This window comes from Oryctolagus cuniculus, chromosome 8 (genome assembly GCF_051225735.1).
Source record: "Oryctolagus cuniculus isolate XC-2025 breed Fujian yellow rabbit chromosome 8, ASM5122573v1, whole genome shotgun sequence".
Classification (NCBI taxonomy): Eukaryota; Metazoa; Chordata; class Mammalia; order Lagomorpha; family Leporidae; genus Oryctolagus; species Oryctolagus cuniculus.
In genome coordinates this window covers 61,260,610-61,276,627 of record NC_142874.1, presented here as the reverse complement: position 1 = coordinate 61,276,627, position 16,018 = coordinate 61,260,610, and the positions used below count along the sequence as shown (strand labels likewise).

Here is a 16,018-nt window from a genome sequence, read left to right as displayed (position 1 = left end):
AGTGGTGTCTCATCTACCTTCATGTCCATCTCCTACTTATTCAACTCATGTTTTTCTTTGCTAAGTTTCCTGAAGAGATCTATACATTGTTTCTATAACTTCTCAAAAATGCTTATACATGATTGCTGTCTTTAAAATCGTTGGTAAACCAATTGCCCGTTGGGCGTAACATCTTTCCCAGCACAATCTATGTGCATTCATTGTAGAGTCCCATGTTCCAAAACTGCGTCTGGAGCAAAGCAGTCACACATATATGCATAGGGAATCACATACATACATTAGGGAATCAGTAAAGAAAACATACTGAAAAGGAGGCGAGGTGCAGTTTTGCCTTCTAAGAAAGTTACTGAAGCACCTACCCCGACATAGATAAATAATATAATTACAGAAGTCTTTGAGAGCTGTCCTCCTTCTCCCCAGATCAAAGAAAAAGAAGAGGAAAACGTTTCCAGTCCTAAATACTCTCCCCTGAGTGTCATCTTCTTTCACATTTCCTTGACTTTCATGAATTTTTAATTCTGGCCTTAAAAATGCTAGTTCTTTTATTCTTTTATATCATAGATCATTTTTTCACAGCTCCCTAGAGCTCATGTTTATCATCACCTACTGCTAATTTCATGAATCTGTTTCTTTTCACTCGTGTACAATATATCATTACAACCATATATGTAAATATTAGGTAATCTTAAATATAGAGGAGGTGCTATTGTGGCTCTGTGGAGTAGACAGGAGGTTGTTGACAGTACTGGACAGCTATGGCTGGCAGCAATTGACTTGACTTGACTTTAGATTTCTGAGGTTTCATGAAACATGATATTTTTACATATTATCATTATTGCATAAGTTATATTTCACTTTTTATTAGATATTTGCTTGTTTTGATTTATGGGACTAGACCAACAAATGGAGGTCTCAGATGATTTACTTAAAATAATGTAAAATTTTTTATTTTTCTTGTGAAAACTTTATTATCAGATATAAAGGTAAGTTTGTACATCTGTTATATTTTAATAATGATACAGACTTTTGTACATAAATATACATTATCAATACTGCTTAAAAGAATATTGCTCCCAATATTACCTAATATTTGAACTTGTCCCTGAAGTACTGTGGTACCTTGCATAGATAGTAAATGTTTGAGTATAACACAATGTTTTTACTTTAATACGTGGTTAAATATTTGCAATTATTTGTCTAACACTATGGAAAGTAATAAAATAATTTAACAATAGAAATATTGGCATGTAACTAGAGTATAATTAAAATGAATTTGAATTTTTAGAAGCACAATATAAACTGGTTTTCAACAATTTACCATTTTTGTGATTTTTTTTAAAAGCTGCCCATAATTTTCAAATTGTTAAACCAGAGGTTAAATTGAAAGAGGGAGAAGGATGTGGTTTAATGAGTTTCTAAGATAAAACTAAAGTATGTATTTAGGTCTGGAATGTAGAATAAGTACTTAAAACATGTTTATTATGCAAAGAATGTTTATTTAATGTATTACATCTAACTCATAAAAACAAAGATTTCACTCAAACACCATGGCTTAATGTTAATAACAACATGAAATGATAATTCAGATAATGATTAAGATGACATTCATGAATGATGATCACATAATTAATAATTAAATGTCATTTTACAGGAATGAATTTTGTTTTTTAACACCTTTGAACTCAGAGATCTTAGTTTTAAATTGTTTTTGAGAAAATAAGTAAACTTATTACACAAACAAGTCTTAACAAAATAATGTGAAAGCACAGGATGATATTTCCCTTGCTTATTGGTAAACAGTGCCCTCTGTGCTATCATGAAGCAGATTCCTTGAGGACTGGGTTACCAGATTTCACAAATAAAAAGAAATACATGACACCTAAATATTACCCAGGGCATATGTACAATAATTAACTGAATGCTGTTTATTTGAAATTGAAGTGTTACTGTATTTTATCTGGCAAATTTACTGCAGGGCTTAGTCCTGCAGGTCCTAACTTGCTCAGTTACTGGGTGTTTTTTCTGGGTGTTTTCCCCATTCTATGGTCAGCCTTATGTATGTCATTTTCAATCCCTGTTCTGAGCCTGCCCTTCCTGCTTTTCATCAGCTCTTTGCATTGACATAAAAGCAATTGAATTAGGTAAGGGGAAATCTGATCATCAAGTCTACTAAATAGTCATATTTTACATGCAGTCTGTAACTCGTGTGTGTGGTGTGTGTTTTTGAAAATATGCTTGAATAATCTGTACCATAAACAGAAGATTTTCCTCTTATTTTCATTGCTTAATACACTAAGGTTCTGGAGGTTAATAAGTAAAATACGTGACCACATATTTTAAGAATGAAGGCCTTATCTATTCATGTTTTTCCATTCTACATAGCTGGAAATTACGCCTTGTTTTCATATAAATGATAAAGTTCTGCACATCATGAAGAGTTGGGCTAAATATTGTGATGCAGAGATGTTGTTTTGTGTGAAGAGGTGAATACAGAATAACATTCCTGTATTTACAGCAGTGATCTGTACCATTCAGGTGTTTTTCATGCCTTCTGCTTTGAAAATTAATGCTAATTTCAACCTTACAGGAAAATAGGTGGGTTAATCTTTATAACACATTGTTTTGCAAGAAGCCACTTAAAAAAATAAGTATCTAAATGGCAGTAGAGATTATCAGGTCCATGATTCTCAAAAACAAAAGGTGGAGGCTGGCGCCATGGCTCACTTGGCTAATCCTCCGCCTGTGGCACTGACACTCTGGGTTCTAGTCCCGATCGGGGCGCCGCATTCTGTCCTGGTTGCTCCTCTCCCAGTCCAGCTCTCTGCTGTGGCCCAGGAAGGCAGTGGAGGATGGCCCAAGTCCTTGGGTCCTGAACCAGCATGGGAGACCAGGAGGAAGCACCTGGCTCCCGCAGTGCCTGCCGTGTCAGCCATTTGGGGGGTGAACCAATGGAAGGAAGACCTTTCTCTCTGTCTCGCTCTCTCTCACTGTCTAACTCTGCTTGACAAAAAAAAAAAAAAAAAAAGTGACCATTTATACTTTAAGTAAATACAGGCATATCTTGTTAGAATTTTAGATGCACAAAGTATAGGTATTTGTCTAACTTAAATTATTCGTTGTTGTTAAAATAAGGTAACTGAATTAATTATCTTCAAAAGAAATTTCAGTGTTTTTCTTGAAAATGCAACGATTCTGTTTTCAAATATTTCTGGAGCAAATTGAGCTCTCCATTTTTGGTGGCAAATGTCAAAAATTTCAGAAAAATTTTCAATACATTATAAACATGAAGAGTAATATATGGTAGATTTTCATTTCTTAACTATGTGCCAATGTGAGATGAGTATTTAAAAAATAATTCGATTTCCAAATGGGATTTTCAGATACTGATGAGGCATGGGGTCTTGGCAAAGAGAGGCTGGTATAGTGGCCAATATGCCCTAGGTAGAGTCATGTCATTATTTTTCTCCCTTTGGGGAAAATTTATTAAGCTTCAAAGCAATATTTTTATTTGAACTAGATCCTTTCAAGCTTTACAGTTCTATGTAATCATATTGTCTTGGCATTTTATAGAAATATTTGAATATAAAAATTTAATATTTTTGATGGTTACAGAAACATCTTCAGAAAACTGACAATCTTCTTCTAGATGGTAAAGTTATAACTAGTTACTATACTCATATGGTCTTGGATATTTTGCTCAATCAGTTCAGATCATAATATCTCAAGTGAGTTGTATAAAGCAGAGAATATGCTATCACTAATTATTGCTAAATGTCAAAAAATTTGTCATTAATATAAAAATCACACTTTTTGAAAGCTTGCAAAAATATTTTTAATTTTTATTTGAGTGTTTGAGACGAGCATTTCGAAACCAAACAAAATTGAGTTACCATCACTGCATCTATTCTGTTATTGATATTAAAGGTAGTTGATATGGCTGCAGTCCCCCACAATATGAGAAATTCTTATTGAACCAGTTGTAAATGTACTGTCATTTTTGTGAGAAGCGTCTTTTAATTTACACACACATGCAACCCATATACATATACATATATGTGTTTTGTTTTACATTATATATTATATATAATTATGCATACATTACATATATTATATATAATTTATTATATTATATTATATAATTTATTATATCATATATAAAGTATATAATTATATGCATATATAATGCATATATAATTATATATAATATATATAATACATGTTATATATAATGTAGGCTCCTCTGTCTAGATATAATCCAGAATGTTTCAGGGGACTCACTTCAGGCAAAGCCATGTGACAGTCACAGTATTCCCTTGTATTTGTGAACTACACTTGTGACAAGTAGAAGCCTCTATTTTCAAGGCTGTTAAGTCCTTTTCAGAGCAAGAATGTTTGATTTAAAAATAAGCATTGAAGAATGCTAAGTTTTGAAATTTTCGCTGGTGCTAAATTCACAGCTTCGCACTGCTGTCAGCTCTTCTTGGTCTTGAGGATATCTTCCTGTGATTATCTAATATATTCCTTCAGTGTACCACCCTGCCAGGTGAGAAGAGGCTTAATTCCCCTGTAATCCATAGTCTCAAATTGGAAAGCAGTCTGGCACACTGACAGCATTAGTTTTGAGGGAGAGATGGCTGGTTATTTAACAGTGCTGGAGTTGCTGGCCTTGGATTGTCCATGAGGAGAATACAATGTCCAACATGCTTCTCTCTTCTTTTAGAAATGTCTCATTTTACTCATTCCTTGATGCACATTTCTATTTCACAAAACTATACTTGCTAATGTTTTTATTTTTGAGAACATTCAAACATTTATATTCTAATTTATAAATATTAATTGCAAACCATATTGAATGCATTGCATACCTATCTATACTAAATGAAAAGGAAACGCTTGGCTTTACTAAGTATTTCTTATAATTAATGGCCTAAAGAACCACTGGAGTCACAAAGTATCCTTTATAAAGATTAATAATTAGGGAGCCAGCACTGCTGCAAAGGCCCATAGTGTCCCTGCTGCTCTACTTCTAATCTAGCTCCCTGCTAATGGCCTGGGAAAGCATCAGATGATGACCCAACTGTTTTAGGCCCCCCCCCCCCCACGTATGTGGGAGACCTGGATGAAGCTGCTGGCTCCTCCGTTCAGCCTGGTCCTATCCTGGCCATTGTGGGAAGTGAACCAGCAAATGGAAGATCTTTCTCTCTCTCCTTTCTGTCCCCCTCTCTCTGTAACTCTGACTTTAAATAAATAAATAAATCCTTTAAAAAAGATGAATGTGGGTGGCTAGTGAGCTTGCAGTACAGAGCTGACTGAGATGCTCGGGGCTTACACCATCGTGCCTGGGCTCCACACTTGGCTCAGATTCCGACTCCAGCTTCTTACTAATGCACACCATGGGAGGCAGCACCGGCGGCTTAGAAACTGGGTCCTTGCCACCATCTCGAGACCTGGACTGTGTTCCTGGTTCCCAAGTTCAGCCTGGCATAACTCCAGGCATTTGGAGAAAGAAACAGCAAATGGGGGTGCCCTCTCCCTCTGTATCTCAAATTAGTTTTGAAAAGTGAAATAGTAATTAAGTTTAAATGTATTGTGTATTGCGACCTTCTCCAAGCTCCCATTTTCCACATAGATTTTACAACTCTTAATACAGTCACTCTAGAATATGAAGGCACACTATTTCATGGAGGGAGAAAAGTGAACTTAGCAATAAGATAATGAAATATCCCAAATGAAACATAAGAACTAAAAAATAATACATTATACAGACAGAAGACTTTCAGTCCTTTTATGATCTATAACAAATCACAATAGTTAATTAGGTACACACACATACACACACATATAGAGAATGCATATATATAAGTGTGTGTGTGTACATTTTAACCCTATCTTTAAATTTTTGGGGAAGAGAAAAACATGATTTGCCATCTGAACAATATAAAATTGTAGTTTCAAGCATGAAAGTGTGTATAAGAATGTTCAAATTGTAAGATAAGGTAAAAGTCAACCTGGTGCCCTTTTTTAACAGTTTAACACTTCTATATTCATTTCTGGACATAGGGTTAAATAAAAAAATTCTTTAAAAAGATTTTAAAGAGAATCCTCAAAAATGGTTTAAGAATAAGACAAAAGAAAGTTAAAAAAACCCGATTATTCAACTGGGCACTTCCTTAATTGGAGGCTTACTTTTAAACTGTGATTTTAGGATAGGCTGTTACACAGAGAATCAAAGGGCAGGCGTTTCTTACTTCTACAGGGAGTTACAGGCTCAAATTCTTATATGATAGGTTCACTTTATATATAAAGAAATGTGCTGACTGAGAACTTCATTACAGATTTGAATGAGCACCGGAGTAGGTTACTGATCTCAGAGTCTGGAAATTGTCACTGGAGTGCAGCCTCACGCAATCATGTAAGCTTAGTGTAGGCTGTTCCTTCTTTCACTTACAAAAATAGATCGGGCAGCTTCACAAGCTTAATTTATTGCTTTGCCTTCTGTGGTTTATACTGTCATAAACTATAAAGAATGGTTTTTTTCCTACTGAACAAGTATGCAAATATGAACATTTATAGTTATTAAGTGGTCATTTTAATGTATTATCTAAAATAATTTTGAACAGAAAATTGCATGCTACTTGTAGTATACCAAGAATTACATTTTAAATAATTTTAACAGCATACATATCAATTCATTCTTGTCATTAATTTAATATAATAAATTTTTAAATTGTTTTACATACTTTGCAAATTATAAAAAATAAGACTCCACAGTATTAAATTTATATGTCACTTTTATTGAAATTATATATATGTGCTAAATTATAAGAAGGTAGCTATTTGACTATTTTTCATTAAAAATACTTTTTGATCTATAGCTCAGACATTAAGAAAATTGGCTTACATCTAACATTTCTGTGACCCACTAAAATGATTAAATACAGTGAATGAATAAAATTACAGAGAAACACAAACAGTCCCTTTCGATTATTCATGATTTGATTAAAAATATTCATTCATATCATTACCAATTCCACACATATGTTAATTCATAGCTAGAAGAAATGAATTTTTGAAATGGAAAAATAGAAATTATTAAGTATACATTAATAATTTCAAAACACACATATATCAGAAAATTCAGCAGTTCAATGTATTTGACCCTTTCTCTCTAGCCTGAAAGCTTCAGCAAATGGATAGCCACAAACCTAACACTGGAAAAATTGTCTTTAGCTCTACCTCTAAGATATAATCACAGTTTTTAAAAATAACATCTGCTTGCAACTTGTCTGATATTAGCCATTCAGCTCTAAAAGCATTCAGTATTCAAAAGTTTCTTTTTTTTTAACTTTTATTTAATGAATATAAATTTCCAAAGTACAGCTTTTGGATTACAATGGCTTCCCCCCCCCGCCCCATAACTTCCCTCAAAAGTTTCTTAACAATTTTGAAATAAAGCGGTTGTGACTATAATTTTAGTAATTGTCTAAACTGTTTCTTGCTGGCAGTAGCAGTATATGTGATGAATCTTCCCTCTCCAATTTGCTACAGCCTTTAATGTCTGCTTTTCGATTTGTCCTATATAAAATCACATAATTTAATTAGCAGGTAGATGAGAGGGGTGGATATAATCAAAGATGAGAGTGTTATTCAGACAACCATTGGAATGGGTGGGTCACTTTATTATTTTTTTAAGATTTATTTATTTTATTTGAAAGACAGAGTTACATTGGCCGGCGCTGTGGCTCACTAGGCTAATCCTCCGCCTTGCGGCACCGGCACACCGGGTTCTAGTCCCGGTAGGGGCGCCGGATTCTGTCCCGGTTGCCCCTCTTCCAGGCCAGCTCTCTGCTATGGCCCAGGAGTGCAGTGGAGGATGGCCCAAGTACTTGGGCCCTGCACCCGCATGGGAGACCAGGAAAAGCACCTGGCTCCTGGTTTTGGATCAGCGCAATGTGCCGGCCGCAGTGCGCCGGCCACGGCGGCCATTGGAGGGTGAACCAACGGCAAAAGGAAGACCTTTCTCTCTGTCTCACTATCCACTCTGCCTGTCCAAAAAAAAAAAAAAAAAAAAAAGACAGAGTTACAGAGAGGCAGAGGCAGAGGCAGAAAGAGAGAGAGAGAGAGAAGTCTTCCTTCTGCTGGTTCACTTCCCAGATGGCCGCAACTTCGGGATCTTTGCTGATCCGAAGCCAGGAGCCAGGAGTTTCTGCCAGGTCTCCCATGTGGGTGCAGGAACTCAAGGACTTGGGCCATCTTTTACTACTTTTCCAGGCCATAGCAGAGAGCTGGATCAGAAGCGGAGCAGCCAGAACTTGAGCAGGCACCCGTATGGGATGCTGTCACAGCACACAGCAGCCTTACCTGCTATACCACAGTGCCAGCACGATGGGTCACTTTAAATAAAAAACAACTCACATGTAACTCTAAGCAGCAGCAAAAAATATATGTCTTTTAGGAATGCTTCTCCTTAAGATGATAAGTCTAACATGTACTCAATGTATGTTATTTCAACTGAACCATTTTAATAATGTATTTTCTCTGTGCATCGTGACTTATTCAAAAGAGTATAGAACATCTGCTGGCTTCTCCCCATACCTATCCTTTTAACCTGATAATATTTTAGTGATATAAACATAGAGCTTAGTTGACTAATTTCTGTATGTATTTTTCCATTATACTAGTTTTTTCACGTAATGAACTAGTTGATAGTTTGAATTTAGGTCACTCCTGAGTTTCTTTTGCCTTTAAATTACTAAAATGATGTTTCAAATAAATGAATATTTTCTAATTTATACTATTAAAAGTTTTCTACTTGCAAGGAATATTTTCATATTAGTTTAAAAAAGATAGCATCACTCGTAGGGTGATCATATTTCTTGCCTGGTCCAGGAAAGAACAAAATCTTGTGCAATTATTAGCAATGCTCCCTTTCACTCATCAAGGGGTCTGGTTTGGAAAATAGATTATTTTGGAACAAAGTAATTATTTCTTATAAACTTTAATTGTCCATTTCTTATAAACTTTAATTGCTATGATTGTACCATTCCAATTTACTGAATAATTTCTAATTCTGATTGGTATAACCAAATATATTTAAACCATTGATATTTAAGTTTATCATTAATTTTAATTGAAAACATTTAATTCCATTTAAAAGAGAAAGTTTCTATTTGTTGGTTAAATATTATCTACAGTATCATAATCAGGTAAGTTGTAATAACTACCATGTGGTGCATTATGGTAGCTAACTCATTTTGTCATTCATAATTTCATATGATATTACAAAACAAGACATGTTTGATTACTTTAATACTGGTTACTACATAATACTTACAAATATTCATTTCACTTTAGTTTCTTTCAGTGTGGTTCCTGAACTTTTTTTTTTTTTTAGGATTTATTTATTAATATGAAAGGTAGAGTTGCAGCAAGAGGAAAAAAAAAAAAAGAGAGAAAGAGATAGAGATATTCCATCCACTGGTTCACTCTGCAAATGCCCTTAATGTCCAGGGCCATACTAGGCCAAAGCCAGGAGCCTGGAACTCCAGCCAGGTCTCCCGCGTGAGTGCAGGGGCCATCCTCTGATGCTTTCCCAAGTGTGTTGTCAGGGAGCTGGATCAGACGTGGAGCAGCTGGGAGTGGAACCAGTGCCCATGTGGGATGCCCATGTTGTAAGCAGTGGCTTGATTCACTGTGCCACTGTACTGGTCCCTGCTTTTACAGTTATATTTGATATGCCTGCTTAATGATGAATTAGTTAATAAATGTTTTATTGGTCAGCAAGTGAAATTTTGAAGAAAAACAAGTTGGAAAATTAGGGAAAATAAATTAGAAAAATGTGATAACTAGATAATCTACTTGAAATGAGTGGAAATACTAGAGGAGAAGAATTGATCTGATTAACATGTTATCATTTCATAAATTAAAAGCTACCATTTATCAGATTAAAATGCTCAATTATACTGTTGATGAAACTCTTAATTTTTAATGAGATACACTTACTTGTGATTTCGATTTCAGTTTAACTGTCTTGATTTTCAGAACATTTTATTATATAATTATTTGTAAGATATTGATTGAGGGGAATATAGTTTCTGATCTCATTGTATAAATGGTTAATATTGTATAGAATATGGATAAGTAGGAAGAAATATTCTGCAACATTATAAATAGATAATGAATTTTAGCAATTGAATCTAAGCACTCTACTTTATTAATCCGAATACTTATTAGACTGGATTAAGCCCACTAATTTTTTAAATTCCCTTTGACTTAAACCTCTTAATGAAAAAAAACTGCAACCTTTTAGAGATTAAATTTACTTTTTTAAAATAATGTGGGTCATAAAAAAAAACTTGCTTTCTATTAAAAACAAGAAAATGGGATGGGTACTGGAATTGTGGTATAGTGGTTAGAGCCATGGCCTGTGGTGCTGGCATCCCATATAGGTGCCAGTTCCTGTCTCAGCTGCTCCACTTCAAATCCAGCTCCATGCTAATGACCTGGCAAAAGCAGCAGCAGATGGCCCAAGTGTTTTGGGCCCCTGGCATCCACATGAGAGACCCAGGTGAACCTCCTGGCTCCTGGCTCCTGGCTTCAGCCTGACCTACCCCATCAGTTGTGGCCATCTGGGAAGTGAATCAGTAGATGGAAGATTTCTCTGTCTCTTTCTCTCCTTTCTTCTCTCTGTAACTCTGACTTTCAAATAAATAAATGTTTTCAAAAAATGAGATCAAATAATCCAATGTGAATCATTTCAAAAATTTTAAATTATCTACACACTTTCTGGTACACTTATCTATTAGTTTTAATACACAATATTTAGAATTTGTTAAATTAAATATGTGTCAGGTTATTCACAGCTTTTTCTAAGTACTCGTGTCAGAAATGTAAGGGTCACTTTTTTATGCTTCGATTTTGCATAAATAGCGAAGTAAAAATAATTTTGTATTTTCACATAATCGATGTTTGGTATATAAAATTACATATACTGTGCAGAGCTGATTTATGTGTCAAAACTGTCATTTTCATAAAAGCAAATGTTAGCAAGATGATTGTGACCACCAGAACCCACAGCAGCACTGAAATATTTTAACCCAGTGTAGGTCTGGGGTGGGGATACAACTCGTTTGCGATAGTACTGATTGATTTTCCAATAACATGCAGTGAGAAGCTCCTAAATTCCACCACTTTTTCTTAGAGTATTTTTTTTTCTCTTCACAGCACGGAAAAGGATATGCTAGTCAATTCTACAGAACTTACCTGAAGCAGCATGATTTGCACAAAGTCGACCAACAAAAGCATCAACTTTTCAACTTCATTATCTTGGCCATCCAGTTAGTGTGTGTAACTGAGTATTAGATTTCCAGCGGAGTCATCGTGGCCAATTATAGGACCTAATTGCTCTCAGCAGGCCTGAGAAATGAGTTGAAATGTGCAGAACTGTAGAAACTTTGGAGGCAACTGACTTTTGCCTCTCCGATCAGTGTGTGCCTGTTTACAGCACTATATATCTTTCTCTCTCCAAATGTCACTGAGCCCTTTAGATGTTTATATTCACCACGAGAAGCCAGTCATAAAGATAAAGGAAAATTTGTGCATTATAAATGCAATATCACTGTTTTAAACTTGACTGTTTTATATTATTTTTGTGTGATCAAGTGTTCCCCAAACTATTCCAACTTTACAAGAGAGATTGTGATTATGTTCTTTTCACCTGTGGGTTATAAAAAATGTTGTATTCTGAAGACCCACAAAATATCAAAGACATTCTGTAGTTTATACACCGTGTTGCAAAGTGTTTACTGTACTATTTCAAAGCTTCTAAATAAATATAAAATATATATATTATATTATATAATTTTCCTAAAATGTGGTACAACTCAGTTGGTTTTTAAATGGATTCATACAGTCCACATCATACAATAAAGTAAAAGGTAATTCAGGGTCCCAAAGATAAACATAGTAAGAAAGAAAATCATAAGTGGTGTCCTCCCAGTTTTCATATGTTATTCAACCCTGTTTTTCCTTGTTTAAAAGAAAATGAAGCTCTAAGCTACGAAATTTTGTCGAGAACTCATATACGAATTTTCAATGCCAAAGATGTAGCTGTCAATGTTATCAGACGGAGCACTGAATATGTACTATCAAACTATCTAACAATCTACATAATTCCAATTCTATTTCTATGGCTTTGAACTTAGAATCACTTAAAAGCTTTTATAAAGAATCTATAAATTCACCTGTATTTGTTGTTAGAAAAAAAAAACTGGGTGTCTGTACATTTTGTGGTGTAAAATATGTATTTGAAGATGACTATTTTAAAAGGTCTTCAATCATAGATTCCATGCGGAATTTTATTTTACGTAGTTTTACATAGATTTGTGACTTTTAATTACACATGGGCATAAAATCTATTTATAACTCTATATGAATATATAGAGACATAGGAATACCTGAACTGGTAAAGAACAACTATATGATCTAGCAGATCTCTAAATTTATAACAAATTAAATAAGTTTGGAGATAGAAACATGGTACATCATTGTTTCGGTATTATGTGTGAAAAATTTATATTTGAAATAGAGTCAGTGTTATTAATTAGAAAATTCTTTATGAATCGACTTTGAAAAGTTAAGCTTGTCTTTTACTTTGATGTTACAGGACTAATTATTAAATTCAGTAAGACGCATTTTCCTTTCTTTCACACATTTTTTTCTAGTGTTGGTTATTGCTTGTTGAAATCCAAATAAGAGAGAAAAAACTAAAGAATGTGAGCTGATCTTCCCATCAACAAGAACAACAAAAACAAAATTGTTAAGCGTCCCTCTGTGATGTCTTCAACATTATATCAAAATGTTTGCCCACTTCCAATTATAGACCTATTTTGAAATACTTCCCTTAATTTTTAACTGATTTTATGTTCGATGATAGATTGAGCTGTGCTATGTTATTAGAGAATAGACTAACATTTAACACAAGTATACTTTACATTAATTTTATGTAATGTAAATGGAAAATTTTTTCTTAGGTTTGACCTTTAAATGCATACATATATTCATAGGTCTTGGATGTATATGTTTAGAGTGATTTGTTGACAGTTATCAAATTAGATATTAACATGTCATAATTCCAATCAGTTTATATGTCAAATTATTGTGTGTAATGTTCCGGTTTTTTGGGGACCCTTTAAAAATATATAAAGCTAATCAACCGTATGTAATACAAAAAGCACATATATTCACCAAGTGCAGCAGTAACATTTTCTCAAACTCGGCATTACTACATTAGTATTTTGAAGGATAGACTATTTTAGTAAGGAAATGTTTATATATATAATTTAAGTGGAAAAAATCTGTTTGTTCTAATTGCTTTTTAAACAAGAAAATACTTTTCTTGTTGAATCACTCGACTTTAATTAAAACCTATCAGGCACCATTTTTCATGGGGGAAAGTCTACATCCATCTTCCTCTTTATATGCACTGAAAATTAGATTATATTCACTTCATATAAAATAGCTGTACTAATTCATCTGACCTAAAATTCACTTCATATGTGATAGCTACATTAATTCTTTTCATTTATATTAATTTTCTTTAATTATTTGATCATTAATATTGTTGTATATAATCTCCTAGGCACTGTCTTTTCAGGCCATGTGTTTGTGTATTAGTTGTCTTACATTTCCTAGTTATTAGTTACACTAATTTTCAATTTAGTTTTTAAATTATAAATTCAATCTGTAAAAACAAGAAAAACAAAAATATTACCCAATTTATGGAACAACTTTTTTTAAAAATAAAATACTAATTCTTGACATCATCAGTCATATTTTCTCCAGAATAACCAAAAAGTTACAACACAATAAGGATATGACTTTAGTAAATTGAGGAAAAATGTTATCAACCAATGAGGGAGTATATAAAATGGAAAGGGCAACCAATGAATAATGGGAGTTTCCAATAAACATTTACTAGATTAGCATGTCAAGAAACTTTAGAATAGATTTTCTATTTCATCTGATCATCCTAATATCTGATCGTCCATAATTTTTATGCACAGCAGAGAAAAATAATATCCAGCTGATTAGGTAGTATTTCATTAGTAAACTATTTCATAAAACAATAATTGTGGCAGTTACTTCTTGTCAACATCATTAATTTTAGAGCAGTAAAAATCAAAAAAGAATTTTCCTGTGGAAACAGTGTATTTAATGTTTCAAAGGTATGTCAAATGACAATTTGTAGAAATGTTTCATCCATATGTAAAATTATGATTTTTAACTTGTGACCATCATTTGTAAAATAATTTTTACTCAAAAATTTCAATATTACATCAGAATTAATTTACAGATACAATGATGTGAATAATACACGTGTACCATCTTTTCTTAAGTAATGTTATGGAAATACATATAACTTCTTTTATAAAGATATTAAATGCGATGCCTTTATCAAACATTGCAAATTAAGAACTATATTGAAAGACTTAAATATCTCAGTTACTCCTTCTCTGTTGCATTTCTTCATTGTGATGCGATTTGCCATGAAATATTCTGTAATATAGAAGCTCTCCTGCTTCTGCAATACGGGGAGAACAGATCATCTTTACAATTCCCAACATAAATTTTGGTAGCTGTGCACTTACTGTATCATTTCACCTTTCAAAAATTATTATTAGAGTTTAATTAATTTTCTATAACTACTTAGCCAGAATGTGGCAAATGTTAAGCAAGATAAAGAACAATATATGTGTTATTTACTGATAATAGCACCATTATTTGTCATGACATGTGTTCCTCCCCACACACATATTTCTAAGTGTGCTATTAATACCCAAGGAATTTAAAAACACTTAAAGCATTGGTATACTTGATGATTTTATTGAAAATCTTATATTTTTCATATTACAATTTCTTGGGTTCTTTATCTTTTTCAACTCTAATTTTGTAGCGGTAAAGGCTTTGCACTTAACATCCTTTTTATGTTCCTTTTTAACAAGGAAAAACAGAAATGATAAAATTCCATATTTTTTACACCATGGAGTAGTAAAATTATTTTATATATTGTTAGGATTTCAAGGAGTATCCCTCTGCTAAGTCAAACAAAATCCTTATACAGTAATTTGTGAAACTGTTCAGTAGAGTATTTTCTTCAAACTTGGTATAGGTTTTAGATTATTGCATTCCCTAAGAATGCCAGTAGGTGGGCGCCGCCAGAGTATTGCAGGCAATAATATGACTAAAATTCTAATACCTTTCGTGTGCATGCGTGTATTTCTAATCATTGTTATTTTATAAGTATTTGTAAAATTAGAAACATGGCTTTTCTTTCTTGAAATCTTGTCACATTCTTAGTTTGAACTTTTACTCTCCAGAAGTTTTTGAGTTGCATGAAAATATTGCATTCATGATGCAAAAATATTAAATTTTCATGAGGCTCAAAGATTTCTGAAGGGCAGAACTCGGACTTCTAATACATCCAAACATCCTCGAGCTGAAGGTAAGCAGGGAATTTCAGCTCTAGACACATTTTTGAGACAGTTATCTGTGAGTGAAAACAGGGTATTAAAAGATGAGTTTCAATCTTAACTATAGTGTTTGTTACTGTGAATGCTATAATAATACATAAGTAAAATGAGTGTAAATGTAATATATTATTTTATACTGCTGTATACATATGAAATAAATAAAACTAGGATACATATCATGCCATTTTTCCATGCATGGATCTTCCACTGACGCCTGTGGGAGCTTTGAATACAAATGAGTGGCAAAATATGGCTCTAGGTCTAAAAACGATGATTTAGTAATTTTAGAGTTAATGTAACAGGTCTAAGGGGACATCTGTTCAAAACTGAGTATTATTTGAAGCAACATATGTTAGATTTTAAAGGCTTTCACTGTATTTATAGTTTGAAAGTAGGCATTTAGTTTCATATGATTCCCATAATGCCAACAATGAACCTTTTAAGTATATATGTTTTCACATGATGCTGCTTTAATTACTTTCTTTTTT

General features: G+C 33.3%; 1 protein-coding gene across 2 annotated transcripts in view; it reads left to right on the top strand.

The window, feature by feature from the left end:
* The window catches only part of PCDH10 (protocadherin 10), a 46,447-nt gene extending 30,733 nt beyond the window's left edge, over window positions 1–15,714 (top strand). Inside the window, exon 5 of one of the 2 annotated variants that reach the window (XM_008267965.5) lies at window positions 11,224–15,714. In XM_008267965.5, coding sequence (XP_008266187.3) covers window positions 11,224–11,243 — 20 coding nt within the window. In that variant the 3' untranslated portion in view covers window positions 11,244–15,714. The remainder of the gene's footprint in view (window positions 1–11,223) is intronic. The other variant, XM_089302484.1, reaches the window with a different exon arrangement.
* Window positions 15,715–16,018: the final 304 nt, after the last annotated feature.